This window comes from Mastomys coucha, unplaced genomic scaffold, assembly GCF_008632895.1.
Source record: "Mastomys coucha isolate ucsf_1 unplaced genomic scaffold, UCSF_Mcou_1 pScaffold16, whole genome shotgun sequence".
Taxonomy (NCBI): domain Eukaryota; kingdom Metazoa; phylum Chordata; class Mammalia; order Rodentia; family Muridae; genus Mastomys; species Mastomys coucha.
In genome coordinates this window covers 70,770,655-70,796,837 of record NW_022196898.1, presented here as the reverse complement: position 1 = coordinate 70,796,837, position 26,183 = coordinate 70,770,655, and the positions used below count along the sequence as shown (strand labels likewise).

Sequence of the window (26,183 nt, the reverse complement as noted above, 5' to 3'; positions counted from 1 at the left end):
AGCTATGCTCTCTCAGGAGTCCCCATCACCCAGGCGGGAAGGGCACTTGAAATCAAGGTCATCAAGAAGTGACTGTTTTCTGAGAGGCTTAATTCTTTACATGCTTTCAGAAGGAAGCAAGGAGAATATATATGTTGAGCTCACCTGAATCAAGAGTTGTTGAGTCTGTTCTTAAAAGTTTTACTGTGTGTGTTCATGAGAAAAGCATGAAAATTCCAACCATCAATATTCCCAGAAACACTGGCCCTTGCTGGTCTTATGTCCCATATCACTGGACTCTGGGGAATGCCAAGATTTTTGTTAACACTTCAAAGCTGCTGGCCGAGTCAACAAGTATTCTGGGAAAATACCAAGTTGAAATTCTTCTCTCGACTTCCTACCAGAGTTGGCTTCCAGCCACAAAACAGACCAGCCAATTCCCATAAGACCCAAAGAGCAGGCAAAGTGCTGAATGACCAGACACCACGTATCACCCTGTGAGCTTCCATTCCCCAGAGCACTGATGTGCAATTGTTTCCTTGGCAAATGAAGTCAATTTCTAAAATGTTTAAAGTGTGTGTCCATATGATGTGTGCACACTAATCCATCCCTTGGCACTCAGAAATCAAAGAGTCACACCCAGAGGCAATTGAATGGAGAGAATTTTAATCTTAACATGGTGAAATCTGGAGTTAGGGGTGTGCTCGGGCACACAGTTGCAGATTCCCAGGTCTAATCACCCAGGCTGTTGTGAGGCAAGAAGTCAATTTTGTCAGGTCTCAGATTACTGATTTGGTCAGGAGATTGGCAGCTAACTGAGTACAATTGGGGGTCTTTGTTTATCTCCTTCTTGACCTGTTTATCTATATCCGGTGTGGTTTATCACTGTCAAAATGTTAGCATCCCTAAGCACAGTCCCCCAAGACCTGCTGTTCAACCTCCCTCCTTCCTGCCTCTGCCAATGAGGACACTCAGAAATGTTCAAAGCACACTGCAGAGATCTGATCTCGCAGTTCCCGCCGCCCCTGCTTCCTAAGAAAGGTCCCTGGCATGTGCCTGAGAAACAGTTTAAAGTCAAAGGACATAGCTGGCCCTGCATGAAAAGGAAATGAGCCTCGTAGGAAGGCACAGAAAATGTTCTTCTTGGAAGTTGACATCAAAGAATATAGTGTTGTATTCTTGATGTGGGAATGACATTTTGACGCACTGGACAACCCTGAGTGAAGACTTGCCATCCCTCTCGGGATGCCAGTTAGCAATAGAAGCTAGGACAGCCCTTCACACAGTTTCAAAGCTTCCGAGGACTAGAGCGTAGGCAGAAGGTAGGAGGGACAATTCACTTATTGATCATCTGCTGTACGTCAGGCAGTCTGTGAATATTTTACATAAACTATCATAAGAATACTGATTTTTCAAAAATGTTACCTGGGAATCAGCTGAGTATCTTTCCTCAATACCCTTTTGATGGGTCACCCATTTTTGTGGACTGTAGATGGCACAAAGGCTAGAGATCTTGCCCTAGGTCACACACTGTGAGCTAGCATACTGTGCTTAACTCAGTGTGTGCTCTGCCTCCTTCACCAGCCACACTACGTTTAATCCTTGGATTTACCCCGGGAAGGAAGTGGGTTTTCTACTTTATGGAACACCTGAAATTAAGAATGGTTAATAACGTGTCAAACAGGAAGTTAAACAGGGGAAATAAAAATGAAGAGATTGCCCCCCCCCTCTGCTTACTCTGTTGACAGAAGCCTATCATTTAGATCTATGGACTAAACTGAGATGTTTTTGTTCGTTCTTGGGTTCAAAAGACTTAATGTAGCCCTTGTGCACACCCCGAGCTTTGGATAGTGGGTGAGGCTAATACACACACCCGTTGGCCAAGCCTGTACTCTGCATACGCAACTACATTGTTTCCACCCTGCCTTCTCACTCCAGAAGATCTGCTAGTTGTCTGTTGGGCAAACAACTGCAGCCTGAAGTTCCCTGTGCTGGATAAATGGCTTTGGATACAATGAGTGGGCTTAGGGAGGACCCTTTCGGCATAAGATAGGCCAAAAATGTATATACTATGGTAGCTTGGCGGAAACGGAAATAAGTCTTTACAAAAGAAATATCTATTGGGGAAAAAAAGAAAATATGGCTCTGACAGTGAGTTTGTGTGACACGGTCACAGGCACTGACTAGGCAAGGGATGCAATTTAGAAAATGGAGTCAGGGCTGGAGATGTAGCTCAGTAGTCGATCACCCCAGCATGTGTGAGGTCCTGGAATGAATCAAGTAAAATTAAAACATGACAGAACCTGAGAAAGGGAGTTAGTGATGGAGGGGATGGGGAAGGAGGAGGGGAGAGGCATGAACAAGAAGAGATGCAGACTAAACAAAAGGTATGATCCCTTGGGTTTATGCGCCCCCCCTTTTAGGTAATTCAAAGAAATTTCCTATTAGATTAGCAAAGAGGGTGCTTCGAAACCCATAACTTTGGGCATCTTAACAGTAATGCTAAGCAGAATAATGATGTGAGACTCACCAGTTTTCAGTGTTTCAAAGAACACAAGTAGTTATCATTGGGACCTGTGAGGGTGACACTTTCAGTTGAGGCAGCAGCCACCCTGGACGCACATGGAGGGAATCAATCCTTCCTGCTATGCAGACCCCATTGGAAGACTCCCCCAACACAGACAAAATATCCCTGCCTTAGGCCTATTATTGCTGTGATGAAATACCGTGACCAAAAGCAGGTTGGGGAGGAAAGGGTTTATATGGCTTACACGTCCACATTCTTGACCATCATTGAAGGAGGTCAGGACAGGAGCTCAAATAGAGCAGGAGCTGATGCAGAGGCCATGGAGGGATGCTGCTTACCGGCTTGCTCCTCATGGATTTTTCTCAGCCTGCTTTCTTATAGAATCCAGGACCACCAGCCCAGGGATGGTACCACCCACACTGGACTGGATTCCCCCATCAATAACTCATTAAGAAAATGCCCTACAGACTTGCCTGTAGCCCAGTCTCCTGGAGGTTTCTTTTTTTTTTTTTTTTTCAATTGAGGCTCCATCACCTCAGATGACTCTAGCCTGTGTCAAGTTCATACAATTAATCAGCACAGTCCCTGTCAAATAATTCCCAGCAATCATAGACCACACCTTACGTTTCAGGCAAGTGTGCCGGACAGAATCCTTCAAACTCCCAGCCCTTGTAGGCTCGTATGTTACCGAACTGTGCTCATTGCTACCAGGACCATAGAGGACCAAGAGAAAACTGGGATCTGTGAGAAAAAAAAAAGAAAGAAAGAAAACCCTCAAATTCAGTGACAACACCAAGTGACAAAAATTCCTTCAAAAGAAGCTGTGATTTGGGGGCAGAGCATTGTTCAATTGTACAGGACTTGCCCAGCAAGTATGAAGTTCCAGGTCCCATCTCTAATGTTGGGGAGGAGAAAGGGACATGGTTTGATTTGGGATGATCAAAAGATAATCACCTCTTAAATAAATTCCATGCGGGATTCCCGGAGATGAAGCAAATGCTCTAAGCACACAGAGGCCCTCTCCCCTTTTCTTCTTGAGGTAGAGTCTCACTGTGGATTCCTGCTCTCATAACACCCACTGACCCATTCATTCACCGCTCCTCACTGTCCCCAGGCCGCTCCCTCTGAGGACAAAGGGTCAGTGACCCGACCTGTTTTGCAGTACTTGATCTTACCTGATAGGTACGGTTGCTTTCCAAAACCAGACTGAAATCTAGGTCTCCCCAGAGCAATCGCGCAGGGCCTGGGAAGGCATAAACACACACGAGTCCCAGAAGCCACGCAGGGAGGGACCTCACATCACCATCACCCAGGGAATTTTTGTGGATTTTCTGGTACTTCTAGAATGTTTATGAGTCAGAAGCAGAAGTCAGAGCTCAGAAGACTCGACCTTTAAAAAGAATCGCAAATCAAAACAAGCTTCGATTTGGAAGTTTTGTTCAGCTACCAAATGCTTTCTGTTTCCAATATAATTAAACAGGAATAGCTTAGATTTTTCATGTGTGACGTCTAGTTACAGTTAAAGACAAAACACAACTGGACCCCCAAACAGCCAAACCCAAAAAGCCGCAACTGGGTCTTGAATTGGTTTACCCTTGGTCGTTTTTTCTTCCACGGTATTTTAAATGTATAAATACTGTCAGCAACCGCCCACTCCAGCTTGAGATTCACTACAGAGTAAGCCGGACCTGGATGCCCCAGGTGGCAGTTTAAGGCACGAATCTGCCGTTTCTAGCTTTCTTTTTTTTCCACACTTAGCACCCAAGGATGGTGGCCTGAACACCTGACCTGCTTGTCAGTGTTCAGATATGGCTAACTAATTCTTCACAGTAGCCTAATAGGAACTCCATAGATGCTGGAATCTGAATTAGGAAATTCTTGCTGAAGCCAGCATAATGGTGCACACTGGTATTTGGTAGGTGAAGGCAGTAAGATTAGGAGTTCAAGGTCACCCTCAGCTGTAAAGGAATTTGGAGGCTAGTCTGGGCTTCATGAGACCCCATCTCAAACCAAAGCAAACCAGGAACTAAATTCGAGACTACGGGATTACGAGCCACCAGGCCCCTCTCTCCTTTTGGTGTTTTATCACATGGTTTTCCAACTTTCATTTCCATAGGAGTAAAGATTGGTGTGGTCTTACCACGGGTTACTTATCTACTAGATCTGGGTGGGAGCCAGGAGTTTGTCATCGAAAACACCGACAGGTGATCTTGATACGAATTGTTTGTGCACCGCATTTTATAAAACGCATTTCTAACACCTGTCAAACAATTCTTTAAGACTCTTAATAGTTTGGAGGTGCCCCTCATCAAGGACAACCAAACTAACTACTCAGGATTGTGGGCTAGCTCGGAAGCTGTGGAGAGTGTTAAAGCAAACGTGATTATGCCTAAAGTCCACCAGGTGGCAGCAGACTCTTCTCCAGTTGTAGAGCTTCCCAGGCCGCCATTCCAAAATTTGTGGCTCAGCAACTGACTTCCAGTATTGTCCTTGTTTTTTGAAAGAAAGGAGAACTCTTGAGATCTGATTTTATCAGATCCTTTACTACTCATCAAAGATGCGATAAATATTTTTTCAGAAGCAGAATTATAGTTTTATCACTTAAGACAGTCTTGAGCTCTTCAGCATCTCTTGGAGAAGGGATAGTCAAAGAAAACTGCCCTTGGTTTGGAGACCTAGACCTGCTAACTCCAATCAAAAGTGATTTTTTAAATGACTAATTGAAAATTGAAATCTCTCTGGAAATGATCAAAACATTCTTATTGATCTAAATCAAAGAATTCTGAAGCATTTTGAATGTTAATTAGATGTACTTTCCTTCTTTCTTTTAGTCAGGTTTTTTGAAACAGAGTTCAAGGCCAGCCTCTTCCCTCGTGGGGTGGGGGGAGAGAGGGGAAGAGAGAAAGAGAGGAAACAGTGTGGAAGTGTGGCCGACTAATAATATTCTGCCTCTCAGGTATACAATGCTTTCTTTCTTTTCTAATCTTGGCCTCCCAGAGTGCTGAGATTAAACATAGTTAGCCACTATGGCCAGATAAAATGATTCCCAAGCCCTAAATCAAGCCAGATTTGAGAGGAACATTTTGATTGGTTAAAACCTTCTTTCTCACTCTTTCTCTGGTGTTTTGTTTTTTAATGGTTAGATGCATAAGTATTTCAGACATGCACGTTATGGGGGTTTTCTGTTTTCTGTTTTCTTTTCCTACTCCCCCAGCCCCTATGTTTAGAAGGACTTAGTTGTTGTGTTACCTTTAGAAGTTGTTGTCTTAGGCTACAATTACCTATCCTTTATCTACCAATTTCATCCTTTAAAATTGGTCATCCATTTGACAATCCCCACCTACTTTATAGAATTCCTTTTTCTCTAAAATGAAATTATTTTATAAGTTTTCTTTTCCTTTTTTAAAAAATACAGGATTTTTCTCTGTGTAGCTCTGGCTGTCCTGGAACTCACTCTGTAAACTAGTGAGATCCACCTCAGACTCAGAGATCCACCTGCCCCTGCCTCCCGAATGCCAGGATCAAAGGTATGCACCACCACTGTCAGGCTGCAAATTTTCTTAAATAAGAAAGCATCTTAGTTACTTGTCTATGGCCAAGATAAAACACAATGGCTGAGACAGCTGATAAAAGAAAGCTGTTCATGGTTCCAGAGGGCTAGAGTCCATGACCATCATGGCTAGAGCGCGTGGTGGCAGGCAGACTCTTCACTAAAGCCATAGCTGAGAGCTTACATTTGATCAACAGGTGCAAGGCAGAGAGTGAGAGAGCTAAGAACCTCAGAACCTTTGGAACATCAAAGACCACCCCCAAGTGACACATCTCTGCCAACAAGGCCACACCTCCTAATCCTTCCAAAATAGTTCCACCAACTGTGGAACAAGCATTCAAATGTGAGTTTATGGGAACCATTCTTATTCAGACCACCACAGAAAGATGTCATTAAAAAAAATTACTTAGACCAGAGAGACATGTAATGTGAATTAATCACAAACTTTGTTCATAAGTGCAATGGCCAATGTCACATCTGGAATTTCACAGCTCTCCTCCCCATTCTGTGGCTCCCACATCCTTTCTAACTTGACTTCCATGGTAGCCCCTGAGCCTTGGTTGAGGAGAGGTTGATACAATTGTTCTCTTTAGGGCAGAGCACCTAATAGTCACTTATTCTTAGCACACTGGAAAGTTATGAGCCGCTTGTTAACCAGTGCCTACTCTCTCTCTCTTGGACTAAGGATGAAAGCAATACTTATCTGTATGTATAAACTTAGATATTTAGAAAGCAGTTTGGCAACATGATCGTTCAGTAAAACAGCAATGATAGGCTCTTCCATAGACCCTATGAACTCCCTACCCTTGAATTATTGACCAGGTTTACAGTATCAGGCACGAATCCCTCCTGGGCAGAAGTACTGAAATCCAATCAGAAAGTAGTTGGTTACACTCCTAACAGGTATGCCGGTATTGAACCGCTGGGCACGCTTTGACTAGCATGTGAGAACTGTAACATGCAGGGTTCAGCACAGGGCAAGACCAGTGGTATCTTTTCCTCCCCTCCAGCCTGCACAGCCTATAGCAAGATCGGACGTGATGAAAGTAGCCGGCACGGAGGAAGTTTTCTGATCAGTTCCAGGTTGACTTCTTTATATTCTGAAACTCTAGTGTGTGGTGTCCTCAGAAATAGGTCTCGTGGTCATAAAAAGAGAAAGAGCTATAAGAATATGTTCTGGCGAGGTGTGGGGGGAGGGGGTGCCTTGGTGGGCCCATGCCGAGGCATCCCTTCCCCCTGAGGGACCAGACACACACAGGTATTGTATAGAATAGAGTTTATTTAGGGCATGGGGAGGGGAGTTAAGAGGGTAATAGAGGCAGAGAAAGGCAGAGAGAAGGAGAGAGTAGAGAAGTAGGGGATGGCCATGACCACGTGGAGAGAGGGGGAAAGGGAATAGAGAGATGGGGAGCAAAGGAAGAAGAGACAAGGGAGAGAAGCGGGAGTAAGAGAGAGGAGGGGGCAAGCAGTCCCTTGTATAGGGCCAGGCCTATCTGGCCGTTGCCAGGTAACCATGGGGAGGAGCATACCTGGCTGCTGCCAGGTATCTGTGGGGGTGGAGTTTATACAGAATGCTAACAATAGGACCCTACTATCTAGTTGAGTAACCAAGATCTCTAGCCATATCTGCAGCCTCATTTTGGAGGTCTCTGGGACCTCCTTGATCGGTGTTTCGCAGGGAAGTATCTTACGCCTGGCATTGAGATTCCTGAATAATAACCCCTGTCTCCTGGCAGCAGCGTTATCTACCCACGCGGGGGATTTCTGCTCCAGCCCCCTTTAAAGTAACATTAGTCAGCACAGCTGGAATCTCCAAGTAGTTTCAACTTGTATATCCCTGAAAGCTGATGATGTTGAAGGCCTTTTAGGATGTTTATAGGCCATCTGTGCTGCTTTTCAAGAACTGTTTGGCCCCATGGCCTATTTTCTATTGAGCTGTTTTCTTGAAGGCTGGGTATTGGAGTTCTTTCTACTGTAGATCCTAATCCTCTATTAGATGTTGCTGCTAGCAAAAAGGAAAATTGCCTCCCATTCTGTAGACTGCCTCGGGTTGATTGACCGTTGTCTTCGAGGTACCGAAGTTTTCACGGGTTCTGTTTGTCAGTTACTGGGCTTATTTCTTCAGTGGTCAGAGTCTTATTCAGAAAGCCCTTAACCAGGCCTCCACCTGGAAGTGCCCTTCATACTTTGAGTAGGCGTAAACTCTCAGGTCTTGTACAAATCTTTGCTCCTTTGGGAGCTGAGGTTTCTGCATGGGAGAGATGAGGATAGCATTGCTCTTATATCCAGTTTTCCAAGCACCAGTCGTCTTTTCTCAGATTAGGTTGGGTATTTTTGGTATCTTTGTCAAAGCTCAGGTAGCTGTAGCTGTGTGACCTTGTATCTGGCTCCTCTGTTCCAGTCTATGGATCTATGGATCTGTTTTGTGCCACTGCCAAGCTGTTTGGTGTTTGTTTGTTTCTTTGCTTATTACTATGGCTCTGTAGTATAACTAGAAACTGGGTATGGCGATATCTCTAGCACTATTCATCTTGGCTCGGGACTACTTTGGCTACTCAGAGACTTTTTGCACATCCATATGAGTTTTAAGATTATTTAAGTGCAGTAGTTACATTTTTTCAGTTTTTTTAAAATGGTTTAAAAAATGAAGTGATATTGGATTTTTGTCAAGAGCTTTTTCCTGTATCTAGATGGCCTTATGATTTCTTTTCTTGAGTCCATTTATGTAATAAATAACACTTATTTATTTTTATATATTACTTTATAACTACATCTCTGGAATGAAGCCCACTTGATTATGGTAAGTGATCTTTTTAATGTGCTGTTAAATTAGCTTACAAGTATTTCTTTGAGAACTTTTGCAATTATATGGTCATTGGGGTTATTGGTTTTAATTTTCTTTTTTGTTGCATCTTTATCTGATTTTTCGATCAGGATAGTACTGTCTTCATAACAATACTTTGGTAATGTTTCTTCATTTTTTATGGATTAGTTTGAGAAGTATTGGTATTAGTTCTTCTTTGAAGGTCTGATGAAATTCAGTATTAAATCCGTCTGGTCCTGGATTTGCTTTAGTTGGGAGATTTTTAAAATCACTGCTTCAATCCCATTGCTTACTATAGATCTGTTTTAGTTGTTGGTCTTCTCATGGTTTAATTTTGGTGGGTCATTTACATCTTAAAATTGACCTATTTCTTCTAGCTCTTTCCAATACAGTGGGAAGATATACCATTTTAGGTAAGACTTAATGATTTTTGAATTCCATTGGTGTCTGTTTTAGTGGCTCCTATTCCAGATCAAATTTTTAAAATCTGGATCCTTGTCTTATTTCTGTTAGTTATTTTGGGTAAGGGCTTACAGGTCTTTATCTTTTCAATGATAAATGTTTTCATTGATTCTCTGTATTATTTTATTGTTATTTTTATTCCATTAATTTCTATCCTTGTCTTACTTAATTCTTTCTATCTACAGACTTATTCTTCTTTTTGCAGACATTTAAGGTGTATCATTAAGTTATTTATTTAAGATTTCTCTGATTTTTTTTTTAAAAAATATAGACTCTTAAAGCTTAGAATTTCCCTCTTAAGATGCTTTCATTGTATCTCATAGTTTTGGTATGGTATGTTTTAATTTTCACTTGATTCTAAGATTTAAATTTCTTTTCTCCATCAATTATTTATTTATTAACTTTACATCCTGATCACTACCCTGCTTCCTCCACTTCCAACAGTCCCTCTGCCCACCCACCCTTCCTTTCTCCTCTGAGAGGGCGGAGCCCCTTTCCCACAGGTACACCCCCCCCCAACCCTGGCACATTAACTCTCTGCAGGGTAAGGCACATTGGTTCTCCCACTGAGGCCAGAGAAGGCAGCCCAGTTAGGGGAACAAGATCCACAAATAGGCAACTGCTTTAGAAACAATTGTTGGGAGAGATTTTAAATTTTTCCTTCTTGATTTTTTTAAGGATCAAGTCATTCCTCAACAGTTCATTGCTTACTCTTCATGAGTTTGTATTTGCTTTAGGCTTTATCTTGCTGTTGATTTGTACCCTTAGCCCATTGTGAACAGATAGAATACAGGAAGTTATTTCAGCTTCCCTATATTTATTAACAATTGTTCTGTATCCTCCATGGACTTCCAAGAAAAGTGTGTATTCTTTGTTGTTTGAATGAGTGTTCTGTAGCTGTCTGTTAAGGCCACTTCCTATGTATTGTCACTTGATTCATAGATTTCTCTGTTTGGTTTGTTTGGATGGCCTGTCAACTGGAGAGAAGCACTTAGTAGTGCTTCTTCTATGAAATGTGCTCAGGATATTGCCTTTAGAATTGTTAGGTCTTCTTGATTGATTGTCCTCTTAGTCAGCAAGAAGGGACTGTCTTGATCTGTCCCCACTAGCTGGGGTTTGAAGGCTATTTTGTCAAGTATTAGATGGGGACAGCCACCTGACTCCGGGGTTTATTTGCTTGGATCATGTTCCGTCCCTTCACCCTAATGGTGTCTGTGTTTTGTAGTGAGATAGATTCCTTAGAGGTGATAGATTGCTCATGCTTTTTGATCCCACACACTAGTCTGTGGCTTTTGACTGGGAGATTGAGACCATCAATCTTCTGGATTACTATTTAAAGGTATGTATTGATGCCTGCCATTTTGTTGATATTGTATGGCTTTTTCCCCTCTTCCTCTCTTGATCAACTATTATCCTAGTATGATTTATTTTTCCCTATGGCTTTGTGCATAGTTTCCCCCCACCTCAATATGAAGGATTCCTTCAAACATTTTATATAGACCTGGGTTAGTGATCACCAATTCTTTTGGTCTATTTTTATCCTGGGGATGTTTTGTTTTCCTTCATTTATGACAAGTAACTTTGCTGGTTAGTCTGGTGTCCTTCAGATCTTGAAGAGCATCATTCCAAGCCCTTCTAGCTTTGAAAGTTTCAGTTGAACAAGCTGCTGTTATTCTGATTGGCCTGCCTTTGCGTGGGTCTTGGCGTTTCTTTCTTACTGTTCTCTGGATATTTTCTTTGTTCTGTGTACTTAATGCTTTAATTGTAATATGACAAGTGAGGTTCTTTTCTGATCTTGTCTGTTTTACACCTTACAGGCCTCCTGTGTTTGAATATTTTTCCTAACTCTGACAGATTTTCTGTTATGATTCTTTTGAAGACGTTTTCTATGCCTTTAGAGTGAGATCCTCCTGTTGCATAACCTGAATTCAGTCTTTTCAGAGTGCCACATGTATCTTGGAGTTCTCACTGGCATCTTTTTTTATTATTATTTTATTGCCTTAGTTATTTTTCTATTGCTGTGAAGAAACACTATGATTAAGGCAACTTATAAAAGAAAGCATTCAAGTGGGGGCTTGTTTATACTCCCAGAGGGCAGGTTTATGACCTTCATGGAGGGAGGCACAGGAGCAGAAAGGCACAGTGCTGGAACAGTAGTTGAGAGCTTACATCTGCTCCATAGACAAGAGGCAGAGAGTAAGAACACTAACTGGGCATGGCATGGGTTTTTGAAACCTAAAAGTCCACCCCCAGTGACCCACCTCCTCCAACAAAGCTCCACTGTCCTGCTCACCAGTCTACCTACTGGGAATCAGACATTTAAATCTATGAGCCTATGGACACCATTCTCATTCAAACCACCACACTTATCTTCCTCCTTGTTGAATTGTGCCAATTCCTGCACATTGTATTCCAGCTTACCTATCCTGTCCTCTCCATGGGCCACTCTATTGATTTTTTTTTTATTATTATTATTTTGTTTTTGTCTTAGTCAGGGTTTTTATTCCTGCATACAACATCATGACCAAGAAGCAAGTTGGGGAGGAAAGGGTTTATTCAGCTTACACTTCCACATTTCTGTTCATCACCAAAGGAAGTCAGGACTGGAATTCAAGCAGGTCAGGAAGCGGGAGCTGATGCAGAGGCCATAGAGGGATGTTCCTTACTGGCTTGCTTCCCCTGGCTTGCTCAGCCTGCTCTCTTATAGAACCCAAGACTTCCAGCCCAGGGATGGCACCACCCACAAGGGGCCCTACCCCCTTGATCACTAATTGAGAAAATGCCCCACAGCTAGATCTCAGGGAGGCATTTCCTCAACTGAGGCTCCCTTCTCTGTGATAACTCCAGCTTGTGTCTAGTTGACACACAAACCCAGCCAGTACAGTTTTTTGTTTTTTTTTTTTAATAATGTCTAGCACCCTGAATTGATGTTTCTTCATAATTTCTGTCTTTATTGGATTCTTGTTTATATTATGCATTACTTCCTTATTTTATTTAGCTCTTTGTGACCTTGATCGTGTGTACAGTCATTATTTTGAGTTCTATGTGGGAGTTCATCTAACCCACTCTCACTAGGTGCCATTACTTGTAAGGCTAACACTATGTGGAAGAGTTCTGATGTTTTGGTTTTTTGGTTTGGGTTTTTTTTTTAATGTTGCTAGGTTGGGATTTATGCATCTAGTGTTATTTTTTTTTAACTTGGTTTAGTTTTTGATTAGTTATTTTCCTTCAGTTGAAGTAATTTTCACATAGACTTGAATGTGTTAGAGCTCAATGTGCTGTAGTTAAGAAAAGAATTCCTCACTCCCGGAGCTCCCAATGCCTGGTATAAGCTCCATGCCATTCCCCAAGTAGAATATTAACTGCAAGAGCAACCCCAGCGGCTGAATACTAACACTATTGAAATATTTTATTAGCCAATTCCCAGCAGTGGCTCCTCTGGCTTCAATAACTTTTGGAGGATAAACAGGCAAGAATTGCATGGAGCGGACTTGGACTTTAGTTAACATGTTTGTTCTTTAAAGAATGTGAACAAGCATGGAAGGGGATGGGCAGAGAGGTTGGGGAGAGTTGTGGAGGAGGAGGGGAGGGGAGCTGTGACCTGACTATACTGTGAAAAAAAAATTATTCTCAAGAAAAAATATATAAGAAATCGTTATATAACCTAAAACTAGAAAATATGGCTAGGGTTAGGAGGGAAGCAGAGTAGGGGAGGAGGAATATTAAATTAACACGGAGTAGAAGACAGGGTGAGGTGGGTAAAGTGGCGGGGAGAGGCAAGGTGGGTGAGATGTCCATGGGTTAGAGGAAGAGATAAAGAAAGAGAGAAACAAAGAATGTGTGAAATGTGGCCAGAAGCTCCAGTGCATGTGAGGAGCAATGTAGGCTGCAAGCTCCCTCTGCATCTTCCCTTGCTCTTCCCTGGGCAGCTTTACCCAATCTAGACTCTTATTAAAATGTAATTAAATAATGCTACACATTACAACTATTTCAACAGAATGCAGATTAAAGCAATAAAAGTATTTTAATAAGCTATAATTTATACACTGGTTTCGTTTCGGAAGTTGGTACAAATTGCTGTAGTAATTGCTTTCGTGACTTAAAATACATTATCCAAATGAAATATTGCTTATACCATCAATTCCCCAGTTTCTCTATGCAAATGCATGCAATGCAGGCTCTGTGGCATGGAGTAAAATGCCTTTAGTTGCGTTGCTTATTTGCCGGGAGAGGATTTGCAGACTTACAGACTTTGAGAAGGATGGCAGGGGACAACAACCACTGAGTGCTCAGCCTTCCGACCAGCACACAGTCAGTCTGTATATCTGAAATGAAGAGATTGCAGAAGAATATGCACAGACTGTTCCATAGCATGGATCCTTCTGACCTTAAGCTGAGAGCTACTGTTTTTATCTTTTATCTTTTTAAAATAGAACATCAGAAACCAACCACCATTCAGTATTCTGGCCTACTCTGATCTTGCAGGGAGATGAGGTCAGGGGCGGTGTTTCTGGCCAGCACAGCTGCCTGTGTTCTGGGAGCAAGGGGAGGCAGGGCTGGCTTGGCACTATCTGAGGCCTGCATTGCTAACCCCACTTCAAAGTCAAGGCCTGCTTCTATTTTTGTCTAGGGTCGGCAGCCCGCCCATGCAGTTGCCTCTTGAACAAAAGGTTCTGCCAGATCTCTGACACCTTTGAGCCACACAGTCTCATCACACAATAATAAAAATAGTCATGATTCGTTGTGCTGTGTGGCATTCAATTTATAAACTCTCCTACCCAGAATCTTGAAATGGCAGTCTGCATTATCCCTATTTTACAATTACAAGAAAAGTTGAGCCCTAGTGAGAAACCAGACACCACACGTCCACACCTGTGTGGAGTCTGAATTCCCACTCTTCCAGCTTGCTGACTCTAACAACCCTTACTCTTTCTACCAAAGAGTTATCTTTAAACCTGAGATAAAACGTAAAAGTCTACCATTTCTGTGCTTGTTTTAGTTTGCTTTCCATTGCCTCGATAAAACACCACGTTCAAAAGCAACTTGGGAGAGGAAAGGGTTCATTTCACCTTACAGCTTGCGGTCTTTCCTCAGGGGAAGTCGGGACAGGAACTCAGGCATGAACCTGGAAGCACGAACCATTTTGATGTACATTTATCGCATTCCTCAAACTGCCTTAAAATGTTCAGTTCCTTGGCAATGTTTCTGACAAAACAGATAGACACAGTCCAAAAGATAGAGATACATAGATATAAACTGCCTATCAGTTAGGTCATTTGTCTGTTACAAGCAGAATAATAATGCAAACTTGTAAAGACTTTCTTCTCTGTTTTCTGGATAAAAAATTGTAACAGTTGCATTTCCAAACTTTTCACTTGAGAGTATTGTGAAGAGGTGGTTATAAGACACAAGAACAAATGCAAATGAGAGGTCTCCTCATCTGCCAACATCAAGCTAGACTGTATTTAAATCACCTTGAGAAAATATTTGCCCTATATTTAAATATCTCTAGACAGGGAAGGGCATGGAGCTCAGTGGGTAGAGCACTCAGCTCTCATGCACAAGGTCCTGGGTTCAGTCCCCAGCATTGCATAAACTAGGTGTAGTAGTGACTGCTAGTAATTCCGGAACTCGGGAAGTGGAAGCAGGAGGATCAGAAGTTCAAGGCCATCTTTGGCCATTTTGAGGCAATTGTGTGCTATATGAAACCCTGCCTCAAAAAAAAAAATAAAAGATAAAGTGTGCCTATATCTTAACAGAATTTCTTCCAGTGGTAAACTACTTCTCCTTGGGTAAATTCTAGCTGAAGCTAGCTATAACCCTACAAATCTAGAAGATACTGTTTCAAGACACATAGTAAATCACAAATCAACTTTGTTTTCTCTTCTCCCAACCGTGTTGGGGTTAGTTTTTGGTCAGCTTGACACAAGCTAGAATTATTTGAGAAAAGGAACCTCAGCTAAGAAAATGCCTCCATCAGGTTGCCTGTGGGCAGGTCTGTGGGGCATTTTCTTGATTGATGATTGATGTGGGAGGGCCCAGCCCACTCTGGTCAGTTCCCCAACCCACCCCCACCTCCACCCTGGGCAAGTGGTTCTGGGTTGTATAAGAAAGCAGGCTGAGCAAGCCACGGGGACCTTCATGGGTTCGGCTTCAGTTTAACTAAACTTTAGAGTTTTTTTAAAGATTTATTTATTATCGTATGTAAGTACACTGTTGCTGTCTTCAGATACACCAGAAGAGGGCGTGAGATCTCATTGCGAATGGTTGTGAGCCACCATGTGGTTGCTGGGATTTGAACTCAGGACCTTTGGAAGAGCAGTCGGTGTTCTTAACCACTGAGCCATCTCACCAGCCCATTGGCTTCAGTTCTTGCCTCCAGGTATCTGCCTCACCCCTTCCCCCACCAACTGTGACCTGCATTATATAAGCCAAACAAACCTTTTCCTTTCCAAGTTGCTTTTGGTCATGGTCTTTACCACAGAGTAGAAACCTAACTAAGATAATCACTAATACTATCTATTGTTTTTCTTGTTTGGCCTTATTTTAAGGAATGTACTTCAGGCTCCCTTTACAATCTGGGTATAATTTACTCGGATTTCTCATTTGTAAGATCAAAGCAGTTTGAAACCATAGAACGATGCCTGCAGCTCCAGCCCTGGAGAGATGGGAGAAGAAGGATTAAAGAGTACCTAAGATCCTGCCTCAAGGAAAATAAAAATTCCAAAATGTCTCTGCATCAGAGGTCAGGGAAATGCACGCTCTCTGAGTCCCTTGCCACATGTTCCAGTTGTGTGAAATGGGCTGTATTTTGTAAGTTGACCAAACATTTCAGTGATAATAGGAAAATATTCTATTTAGAGTAGTATAATATGGAAATCAACACTCATTTAACGAATATTTTTTAAACAGCTTTTATTTTTGATTCTAGGTACTATTTTAAGAATTACACCCACCCAGACACCCATACACACCCACACACACATACACACATTCTTTTCTTTTAGATACTTTTTTGTTATTGTTGTTTTTTGCATTCTTGAAATAAGGTCTCACCTTGTAGCCTACAGTTCTCAGTCCTCTTGACTCAGCTTTCTGAACGCCGGGGCTGTTGGCATAAGCCTCCGAGCCCAACTTCTAGGACTGTCTTCAAAAACCATTGCCCCTAGATAGACTAGAGACCTTAATTTCTCTCTCCAAGGAGAAAAACGAAATGATTAAGAAAAACGTTTCTCATGTTAAATTGCGTATACACCTAAGGGGAGACAGACAGACAGAGGGAAAGCTTTGAGAGCTGGCATTCATAACAAGAGTGTATGACATTTGAGTAAGGCCCAAGGAAGGACAGAGAAGTCACACTGGCGTCTGGAGCATTGTGTTCCGAACAGAAGGATCAGCAAGTCTCAAATCTCGGGGATGAGAATGCCTAGTGTCTCAGGAATTGCAAACAGAGATGCACCGAGGACTCAGCAGATTTTGCTGGCTATGCATGGGTCAACAAAAGACCTCTGGCTTTTCCTTTTATGGAGTGAGAAGCCATCGTAGACTTGTAATCATTGAGCTGAGTGTCATAATCTAACTTGAGTTAGAACAATCAGTAAGGCCGGGACCCTGAAAATCAAATAAAAGAAGTAAGGGTGGAAGTAAGGACAAACCACAAGGTACTGGGAGTGTAGTGACCTCAGTCCTCTAGAGATTTCTGACCAATCAGCATGTACAAGTACGTATGAAATGGGAGGAACGAGTACTGACCGCAAGGACCGTAGCAAATGGAAAGCTGGGATTGTCCTTGTGCTTGCATGCTTGCGCCCATTTACCCACCTCTCCTAGGACCGCTGCTTCTCAGAGATTCTAATCAATGGCTTGAAAGGCCAAGGAAATACACTCTGCTCCGATTTACTTACTTTGGACCTTGCGAGAGCTGCTTGTGATAAAGCATGTATTTGCAAAACATATTTTCTGATTATGTGCTTAAAAGAGAAAGGTACCAGAGGAGCTGAAATAATATTTGTCAAGTGGAAATGCTTTCTCCATGGTGCATGGGTAAGCAAGATTTCAGCCAAGAAAATTGTTTTAGCTTTGTGCAGTGTTTATGAGATCAAATATTTTGAATCTGAAAGCCTGTATCGCGTTCAACTCCTCTGGCTGCTACAATTCCCATAGCTTTAGAACTGCCTTTCTTATTCGAAGTAAACTTGAGATGAAACCTGCTAAATTCACAACCAGATAGTTCAGTAAGAAACCTACCAAACTGTTTTGTTAACATGCTACATGAATCAAGAACATTTAGTTGACCTGAAAAGATGGTTGCTAGAAAGTTGAGAATGTCCCTTAGCCCCTCCGTGTTTCTATCCCGAGTGTAGAGCCCGGAAGTGTCTCACCAGCAAGAGACCGAGAAGCATTTAAATGTGACCTGTGAATAGTTACTGTGCTGGTCACTAATAATCAGTATTGATCAGCACAGATTAGCACAGAATTTAAATGGCCACTGCCAAAATTCCTGAGATTGCATAACAGGTTTAAATGTTATGAGAGATGGTTGCTGTATGAGAGAGTGCTGTCTGTAGCCCAGGCTGACCTTGAACTTGCTCAGCATCTAGTGATGACCTTGAACCTTGACCTTTCAAACTCTACTCCCCAAGTGCTGGAATTACAGGCCTAGGTCATCATGACTAAAACCGATTCTCCGTATATGCGAGGCAAGTGCTCTACCAACTGAGCCACAGTACCAGAGCCCAGCCCTTTGTTCTTTGATTGGTTGGTTTTTAGTGTGTTTTACAAATGTCTCCCAGTCCAATTTCACATTTTGTTTCCTGTAAAGTCTAACATTCTACTATGAATGATGAACACTTGAGTTTGTTCTTTTTTGAGACAGGAATCCTTATTTAGCTCTAGCTGGCCTGGAGACCACTATGTAGCCCAAGCCTGCCCTCAATTTTTGGTGATCCTCCTGCCTTTGTCCCCTGAATTCTGAGATTACAAGTGTGTGTAACAAGACCATCAGATTAAAAACTCTGACTCAGGCATAGCTCAGTGGCAGAGGAGTTGCCTAGGATAAGCAAAGCCCCGAGTTTAATCCTTAGGACAGAGAGAAGGAAGAAGGAATGAAAAAGATCTCTGCTGTGAAACTTACTCTGCTCAGCCCCCCACAGTCTTTAGCTTCCTACCCTTGGGGGGGGGGGATACTCACCCTGTTCAAGTGCAAGAGGTACACGGATAGAAAAGAGAGAGTGATAGTGTCTACTTCGTGGGTCTGTTCTGAGGATTGTATGAAGTTGTCCACAGAAGCAATGAACACCCACTGCCTGATACACAATAATAAGCAACATATTCCTGTCAGCTATAGTTAAAGGCAAAAGTAGAAAAAGAATATATAGTATTCACTCCTCTCGTGGGAACATATAACTCCATCTGGTTCATGAGTTCAGTGAGCATGTTGTAGTAGTGTTGTAGTGTTGTAGTCTTTACTGTCTTAAAAATATTGAGCTACTTTAAGATTGGTATATATATAAGAGGATTAGCGTGTATTCTTATGGGATAAAGAACCAAATGCTCTAAACATACGATTGACTGATCCATGTAAGTTATTGCCATCCACCAGATGATATGGAGCCACAGGCAGAGTGAAGGATAGTTTTACTTAGCCCACGGGTTGGTTCTTGGTATGTGTGAATACACGCAGGTATGCATGTGCATGCGCACATATGTGTGTGTGTGTGTGTGTGCGCGCGCGCGTGTATATTTCAAAATGTTTCTACATTAACCTTACTTGACAAACTGAAAGAAGAAGAACGTAGAAAATGAAAGTCGGGGACAGGATGGTGAAAGTGACAAAATACGTGTTGAGGGGGTGAGGAGGTGTTAGAACTCAGAGTCTATAAAGTAGAGGCAGCTGACTGTGCTAGATCATGTCTACAAGACTAAGGTAGAAGGGTTACTCAGAGGGCCAGCCTCGGCTACAGAGTAAAACCCTGCTTTGAGCCAACCAACCAACCACCAGGGCAAAGGAGAAAGAAGAGGAGAGGGTTGACAGGCAGTGTTTCTGAGGCACCAGGATCAACAACCAGGTAAGCCAGGAATGGGGGCATGGTTCCACGTAAGGAAAAAGTCCCCAGGCCAAGGACTCATGATGCCCTGGAAGGAAATAAGCCCTCTTCTTCAAGACAAGGCCTGAGCAAGTGGTAAAGTCTCTCCTCTTAAGGCCATTGAAAGTTTCTAGACATTTTTCTTGAAATTAATTTTTAGACTAAAATTCTATTTCATTTTTAGCCCAAAGAAAACTATGATAAAGAGCTTTTGTACTTAGCTGGCTGGAAATGGCATGCTCATGCAGAAGGATAGTAAAGCTGGTGTCTTAGCCAAGAAAACTCAGAGAGGAGCTGCTGCCCACTAACCTGAGAGTTTAGAACAGAGTAATAGGCTTTACAAAGATAATAATGACGCACTACTTCTGAACGGCTTGGATCCTCATCTAGGTCCATGTAACTATATGGATCAGAATGTGGGCACAGACAGTGGAGGGTAGAGGCTCAGGAACCCTGGCCCTTCACTTCAGACCGTGTAGGAGAAGAATTTTTGAGTGGCATCTGAGATGAGCTGATCTGAGAGGCAGTATGAGGACAGCTGACAGGTTAGAGAGGGCTGTGACCTGACACGCTCAGGAAATCTGGAAAGGGAGAAGCAGGTTGGCAAGCAGTTTTGGCAAAGAACCAGGAAGTTTGCTGCCTCGTGCCCATAAATGATATGTGTTTCCTCCTGGACCAGGAGAGGTCAGGAGCAAATGAGAGATGACTGGCAGTCTCCAGGCTCCTAAGGGGCTAGAGGGGTCCGAGCAGATACGAGTTAAAGTAGACAGCTTCCTAGCTGAATCCAGAAGGGTGGTTACAAATTACCTCCTAGAATGCAGAGGAATGATGCGTGTCTCAGATGTTGCTGAGCTGAAGTACAAAGACCAAAAGCAACACGGGAAGGAAGGTTCATTTCATCTTAGAGCTCCTAGGTCACACTATCACGGAGCGGGTCAGGTCAGGAACTGAAACAGGCTACGGAGGAAGGCTGCTTATGACTTGCTCCCTCTGGCTTAGCCTGCTTTCTTAAATACCCCAGAATGTCCTGTCCAAGAGCAGCGCCACCCACAATGGGCTGGCTCCTCCCATGTCACTCATTCATCAAGAAAATGCCTTACAAAGTCGTCTTCAAGCGGTGACAGTATCTTCTCAGCTGAGGTTCCTCTTTCTAAATAACTCTAGTTTTCAAACTCTCTCTCTCTCTCTCTCTCTCTCTCTCTCTCTCTCTCTCTCTCTCTCACACACACACACACACACACACACACACACACACACACACACACAGACACTCACACTGCATTAAGCAAGGTCCCCAGGGAGCAATCTTGGCATCTTTATTATGAAAGCTTCCCCTCTCAAATTGTCTGTCTCCAAGACCTAAAAGCCTGAAGATGGGGTTGCTGAAAAAATTCCTTTTCTCTTTGCTTTTCTTCATCCTTACCCATTACTCCAGGGAGTCAGAGTTAGCAAGCTGGGAGAGGAAAAGAGAGAGAGTCCTACCCTACCCCCTCCCTACAGCTGGTGAGCCTCAAGACTCCATGGAGAAAGGACTGGAACCTTCTCTTAAAGTTAAAATTAGAGCTTAGACAGGGGTGGAGAATTCTAATTCAAAATAAGACTGGTTTGGGCAACTTGAGTAGCTACAGAACTGTTCTTAAAGGTAAACAGGATGCCAGGACCTGTTTGGTTTGGGCAACGGAAAAATCTCTTTCCCTTTGTTAAACACTAACTTCGAAGATAATGGAGCAAAGAGAAACAATTTGACAGGGTCACCAGGAAAGCCAACTTGACAGATTGGTTACTAATAAATGATAAATACTCTCTAACCAAAAAAATCTTTCATTTGGGCAAGTCAGAATAGTTCAGTGAGTAAAAACACTTGGCATGCAAGCCTGCCACACGTTTAGTCCTCCGTCACACAGGAGGAAAGAACCCGCTCTTGAAAATTGTCTTCTAACCTCCACACTGAGGGAGTAGCATGTCTCCCCCGCCCCACATACACATACACACCATAGTATGGCTGCAGTTCCACCACACTAGATGCAAACTTCAAAGCAGAAGAAATGCCTCTGGTATTTTGGGGTCTTTTAGTCATTTCTGGATCAAGGTGTGTCTCATGGCTTCAGTTACCAGCTAAGCAGAGTGCAGCAGGAGCCTGGACAGAGATGGACAGAAGGCTATAATACCAATGAACAAGGAAGACATAAAGATTAAAATTAGGGACTTAGGTGAAAGTGAGAATGGAAGCATTTGGTCTTTTGGGCATACACAAAACAATTATATACCTAAAGTCGAGTTATTTATATTATGATTATATCTCCAACCTAAGATAATTTAAAAGTTTATCCCCCATGATTAGCAGCTAATGGACCATAAAGGCATGTAAGGGACAATAGTCAATTTATTCATGGAGATAGTTCCTCTTCCATTACACAATCCACAGGGCCTTCATACTCGTCAATATGCATTCCACGTGGAATTTCATTTGACTTTCAATGTGATTCCTTTGAAGATTTCTTTTTATGTATAGGGGCACTCTATCTGCATGTAGGCCTACAAGCCAGAAGAGGGCATCAGATCCCATTACAGATGGTTGTAAACCACATGTAGTTGCTGGGAATTGAACTCAGGACAACTGGCTAGTGCCCTTAACAGCTGAGCCATCTCTCCAGCAGTCAATAAGATTTTTAATCCCCTTCCTGGAAAGCCCTGATTTTCTCTTTTATAAACACACCTCAAAGTTTTTCTTTTCTCTGTTCATAATTGACTAATTAACATTTATGTTTTAGCTGAAAAAAAGGCCTCATCCTTCATGTTAGGGTATCACTGAAAATTCTTAGAAATTTTAATTTCTTTTAAGTTTCAATTTCTTGGAAGATTTTCAAACTAAGTAAGTTGGGAGAAGGAGCAGAAAATGAATTTCTTTCAGCCAGTGAGAAACATACACACACACACACACACACACACACACACACACACGTATGTATATACATATATATATAATCACTGTAGTATGTACAGTCACATCATGTATGTATGTGTATGTATGTATGTATGTATGTGGATGTGTGTGTGTGTGGATATGTGTGGATGTATGTGTGTATGCATGTGTATGTGTGTGTATGTATGTGGATGTGTATATATACATGTATATATATGTGTGTGTATATGTACATGTATGTGTGTATTGGTATATATGTGTATGAATGTATGAGTATGTGTGTATGTATGTGTGTGTTTATGTATATGTATGATTTTGTATGTGTGTATGTGTTTGTATGTGTGTGTTCCTGTGTGTGTGTGAATTCAGTCTGTCCTGCGTTTCCATAGAGTCCTGGATTTCTTCATCTGTTACTGTCCCCTCAACTGTGTTGTTGTGAACAACAGCATGTGCTGAAAGAGCTGTGCCTGATCAGATGAGCCCTCTGTAGGTATCACTGGAATCTAAGAATTTTTCCCTGCACTTCTGGAAACCAAAGTTATTCATCTCTTTTATAGCTCTGACAAAGGAAAGCACAGCCGTATGTTGTGGTTCAGCTATTTCTTTCACATACAGGGTCTTTTCATAGTAAAAAAAATAAAAATAAAAATAAAAATAAAACCCTCTTTCTTCCTGACAAGGCAGGTAGAGTGTCTGTCCACTGAGTAATTGTTAGACAGGCATGGGAGCTCAAATGGTGCTGGCCCCTGGGCTCCAGGGCACAGACATTACTGTCTTTAGCTCACAGAACAGTGTTTGGCTGAAATTAGATATTTCATAAAAGATGTTAAATAAATCTATAAATCTATGCATGAGTAATATAAAGTATGTGTAGATCTTGTCAAATTATAAAATATAGATGTAGGTCAAAGGTGGCAAAAGCCACTGCCAACCTTGCTGGTTCTATAATAAAGAGTTTGCCTGTAGCTCTGGATTAAGAGAAGGACATTAATAGAAACAAACGTTTGCCAGAGTGCAACATCAAAGACAGGTTTTCTCAACTCCAAAGAGAGAACCAACCGACCTCCACTACATTGACATCTTTAATCTTCACACGTAGATCAAGACTCAGTCATCTCCCATGGTGTGCCCGTGTGGCATGGGGAGGAAGGGCATGCTGAAACAAAAACCAGCTGAGCCTGAGACATCTTGCTCAAATCCAGTGTTGCTATCCATGTAGTCAGAGGAGAATGAAATGGTTGGAAACTGGGAAATTTGAATCTATCTTCAAGTCTGGCTTTTTATTCAACAAGGTCCTCTCTCTCTCTCTGTGTGTCTCTGTCTCTGTCTCTGTCTCTCTCTCTCCCTCTGTATGTGTCTCTGTCTCTGTCTGTCTCTGTCTCTCTCTCTCTGTCTCTCTCTTTTCTTGAGACAAGTTTCATGTTTTCCTGGCTTGCCTCTAACACATTATGAAGCCGAGGCTGACCTTGAACTTCTGTTCTCCTGCCTCCAGCTCCTAAGTGCTAAGATTATAGGCAACACCAACATGCCTGGTTAAGAAACAATGCTTTGATACTTTCAAAGTTGACTCATTTTTCCTTGTTGTTGCTGCTTTTTCTTTTTTTCTTTCTTTCTTCCTTTCTTCCTTTCCTTCCTTCCTTCCTTTCCTCCCTTCCTTCTTCTTCCTCCTCCTCCTCCTCTTCTACAGTTTGTCTAAGCAAGTCTCATGTAAACAGGAGTGAATAATGATAACATTAACAGGCTAGCTAGCAGCTAGTGTCCTAGGAAAGCAGAAGGGTAAAGGGTGAATAAAACTTTCAACAAGCCACACTGCTATGGATTTGTCCAGCAGAGTGTTTAGCAAGCACAGAGGAATGTTGCAGAGAAAAAAATCTCTGAAAGACTCTGGAATGTAATAAATATTAAAAAGAAAAACGGAGCCAGAATGCAAATGAGACTAGCAGGGTGACTCCCTTAGAGACATGGACCATGCCTCACCCTTGAGAACTAAACACAGGAGAGCTTACATTCCTAGCTGGCACCTGAGAGGCTGAGTAAGTAGGATTGCCCAGAGCATTCATTACAGAATGAGACCATCTCTCTAAAACAAGCAAGAGAGAGAAAGAGAGGGAGATGGTTAAAGAGAGACAGGGACAGAGACACAGAGACACTGAGACAGAGACAGACAGAGACACAGAGAACTCAGGTCATGTGGTCTTCATCACACAAATAGATTCTGAGAAGAGAGAGGCCTGTCCTTCCTTAACCCCTTTGTAAGTAGCTATTATTACATCAGTGGACCAAAATAAGGCAAGCAATTAAAAGTCACTCAGAAAAAGTAAAAATTGTAAAAGTTTCCGGCCGATTTCTGCAGTTTTCCCTGGTTTGTTTCTTTCGTGCCAGGAAAAGCAGGACAGGAGTGAAGAAGGTGGGCTGAGGGGCAGGGGAGGGGTGGAAGACAGAGAGATGGGCAGATCCTGGTGGTGTTAGGGTTCCTGCTATGGGGTTACTCCGGGGAAAGACGTGGCAGCAATTTGAACTATGAGAGCAAAACTGGAAAACAACAAAGAGGGCCAAATGAGGAGTGTGGGAATCAGGCAGCAGACCAGAGCCAGAACAAGCTAAGTGAGCGGATCCCAATCGGTCCAGGCTTTAGGACGGGGCCCTTCAGGGCTTCTGTGTAGTGCTTGATAATGATGCTAAGAGCACTTTGCAAGAATAATAAGCACTAACAGAAGAGAATGAGCTATACTGACTTTTTCTTTGTTTTTAGGAGAGCGGACGCTCCCTTTCTCTCCCTGGAAGGTCAGCCCCACCCATCTTTTCTGCATCTCCCTGGCTGTACCAGCCTGCCTGCAGTTACTCCAGCAAACCAACCTTCGAGCTGGAGAAAGCTACTAAGAGACCGACACCTTGGGAAGCAGCAGCCAAGTCCCCTCTCGGTCTAGTGGAGGATGCGTTCAGACCGAGGAACATCCAGGAATCCATCGTGGTGAATGTAGTCTCTGCAGCTCGGAGGAAGGTGTTCCCAGGGTCCCAGGAGGACTGGAAAGAGAGATTGTCCTTTGTCCCTCAAACTCAGAAGACCAACATGAGCTTTTCGGAAAGGCAGGAGTATAACGCTCCATCCCCAATCAACAGCCACGTATCTAGCCACTCCTTATATAGTTCCCAGTTGCCATATGTGTGTTATAGGCAGGAGTCCGGAAATGATTTGAAAATGATGTCCGAGGAGACTAGGTCTGAATACTGCCTTCCACCAGGTGGTTATAACTATAACCCACACCCAAGGGGGTGGAGACACCAACCATGAAAGCTTGTGTGACAATCGTGTGGATTTTGTTGTTAGCGAGCCTTTGTAGGGTTCTTTACTTTTAAAAATAGACTTAAATCCACGTTTAGTCCTATGTGGCTCTCACAGGTCATTTATCTGAGTGTATATGTGTGTAAACACACAAGTGTGGAGCACTTCCTCGTCTGCCGATGCCTAAGGAACTGCTAGGTAACAAGAGTCAGAGTGGGCAGGGCGTGGTGGCACACACCCATAACCAAATGAGCTTAATGAGACAAGACAGAACACCAGGAATTCAATATAATTCTCTGGCACATAGTTTGAGGTCAGCCTGGGGTACATAGGACTTCACCTCAAAAGAATTACTTTCTTGCATTGACATTCTGGCGCTTATATAAAAATTTCAAAATATTAATTTCATTTGTAAGAAGTTCCTTGCGACTCAATTTTGTCTCCTTGTAAAAACAGCAAATCCAAACATTTTCTTCTACATGCCTTAGCCCAATGAAGAATTATTAGAATAGTATGTAGTAATTACCAGTATTTCCTTTTTTTTTTTTTT

General features: G+C 42.5%; 1 protein-coding gene across 3 annotated transcripts in view; it reads left to right on the top strand.

Annotated features, from left to right (window-relative positions):
* Synpo2 (synaptopodin 2) overlaps positions 1-26,101 on the top strand; it is a 156,134-nt gene extending 130,033 nt beyond the window's left edge. For all 3 annotated transcript variants that reach the window (XM_031375349.1, XM_031375351.1, XM_031375350.1), the window contains exon 5: positions 25,103-26,101. In XM_031375349.1, the coding sequence (XP_031231209.1) occupies positions 25,103-25,642 (540 nt within the window). In that variant the 3' untranslated portion in view covers positions 25,643-26,101. The remainder of the gene's footprint in view (positions 1-25,102) is intronic.
* The last annotated feature ends 82 nt before the right edge of the window (positions 26,102-26,183 follow it).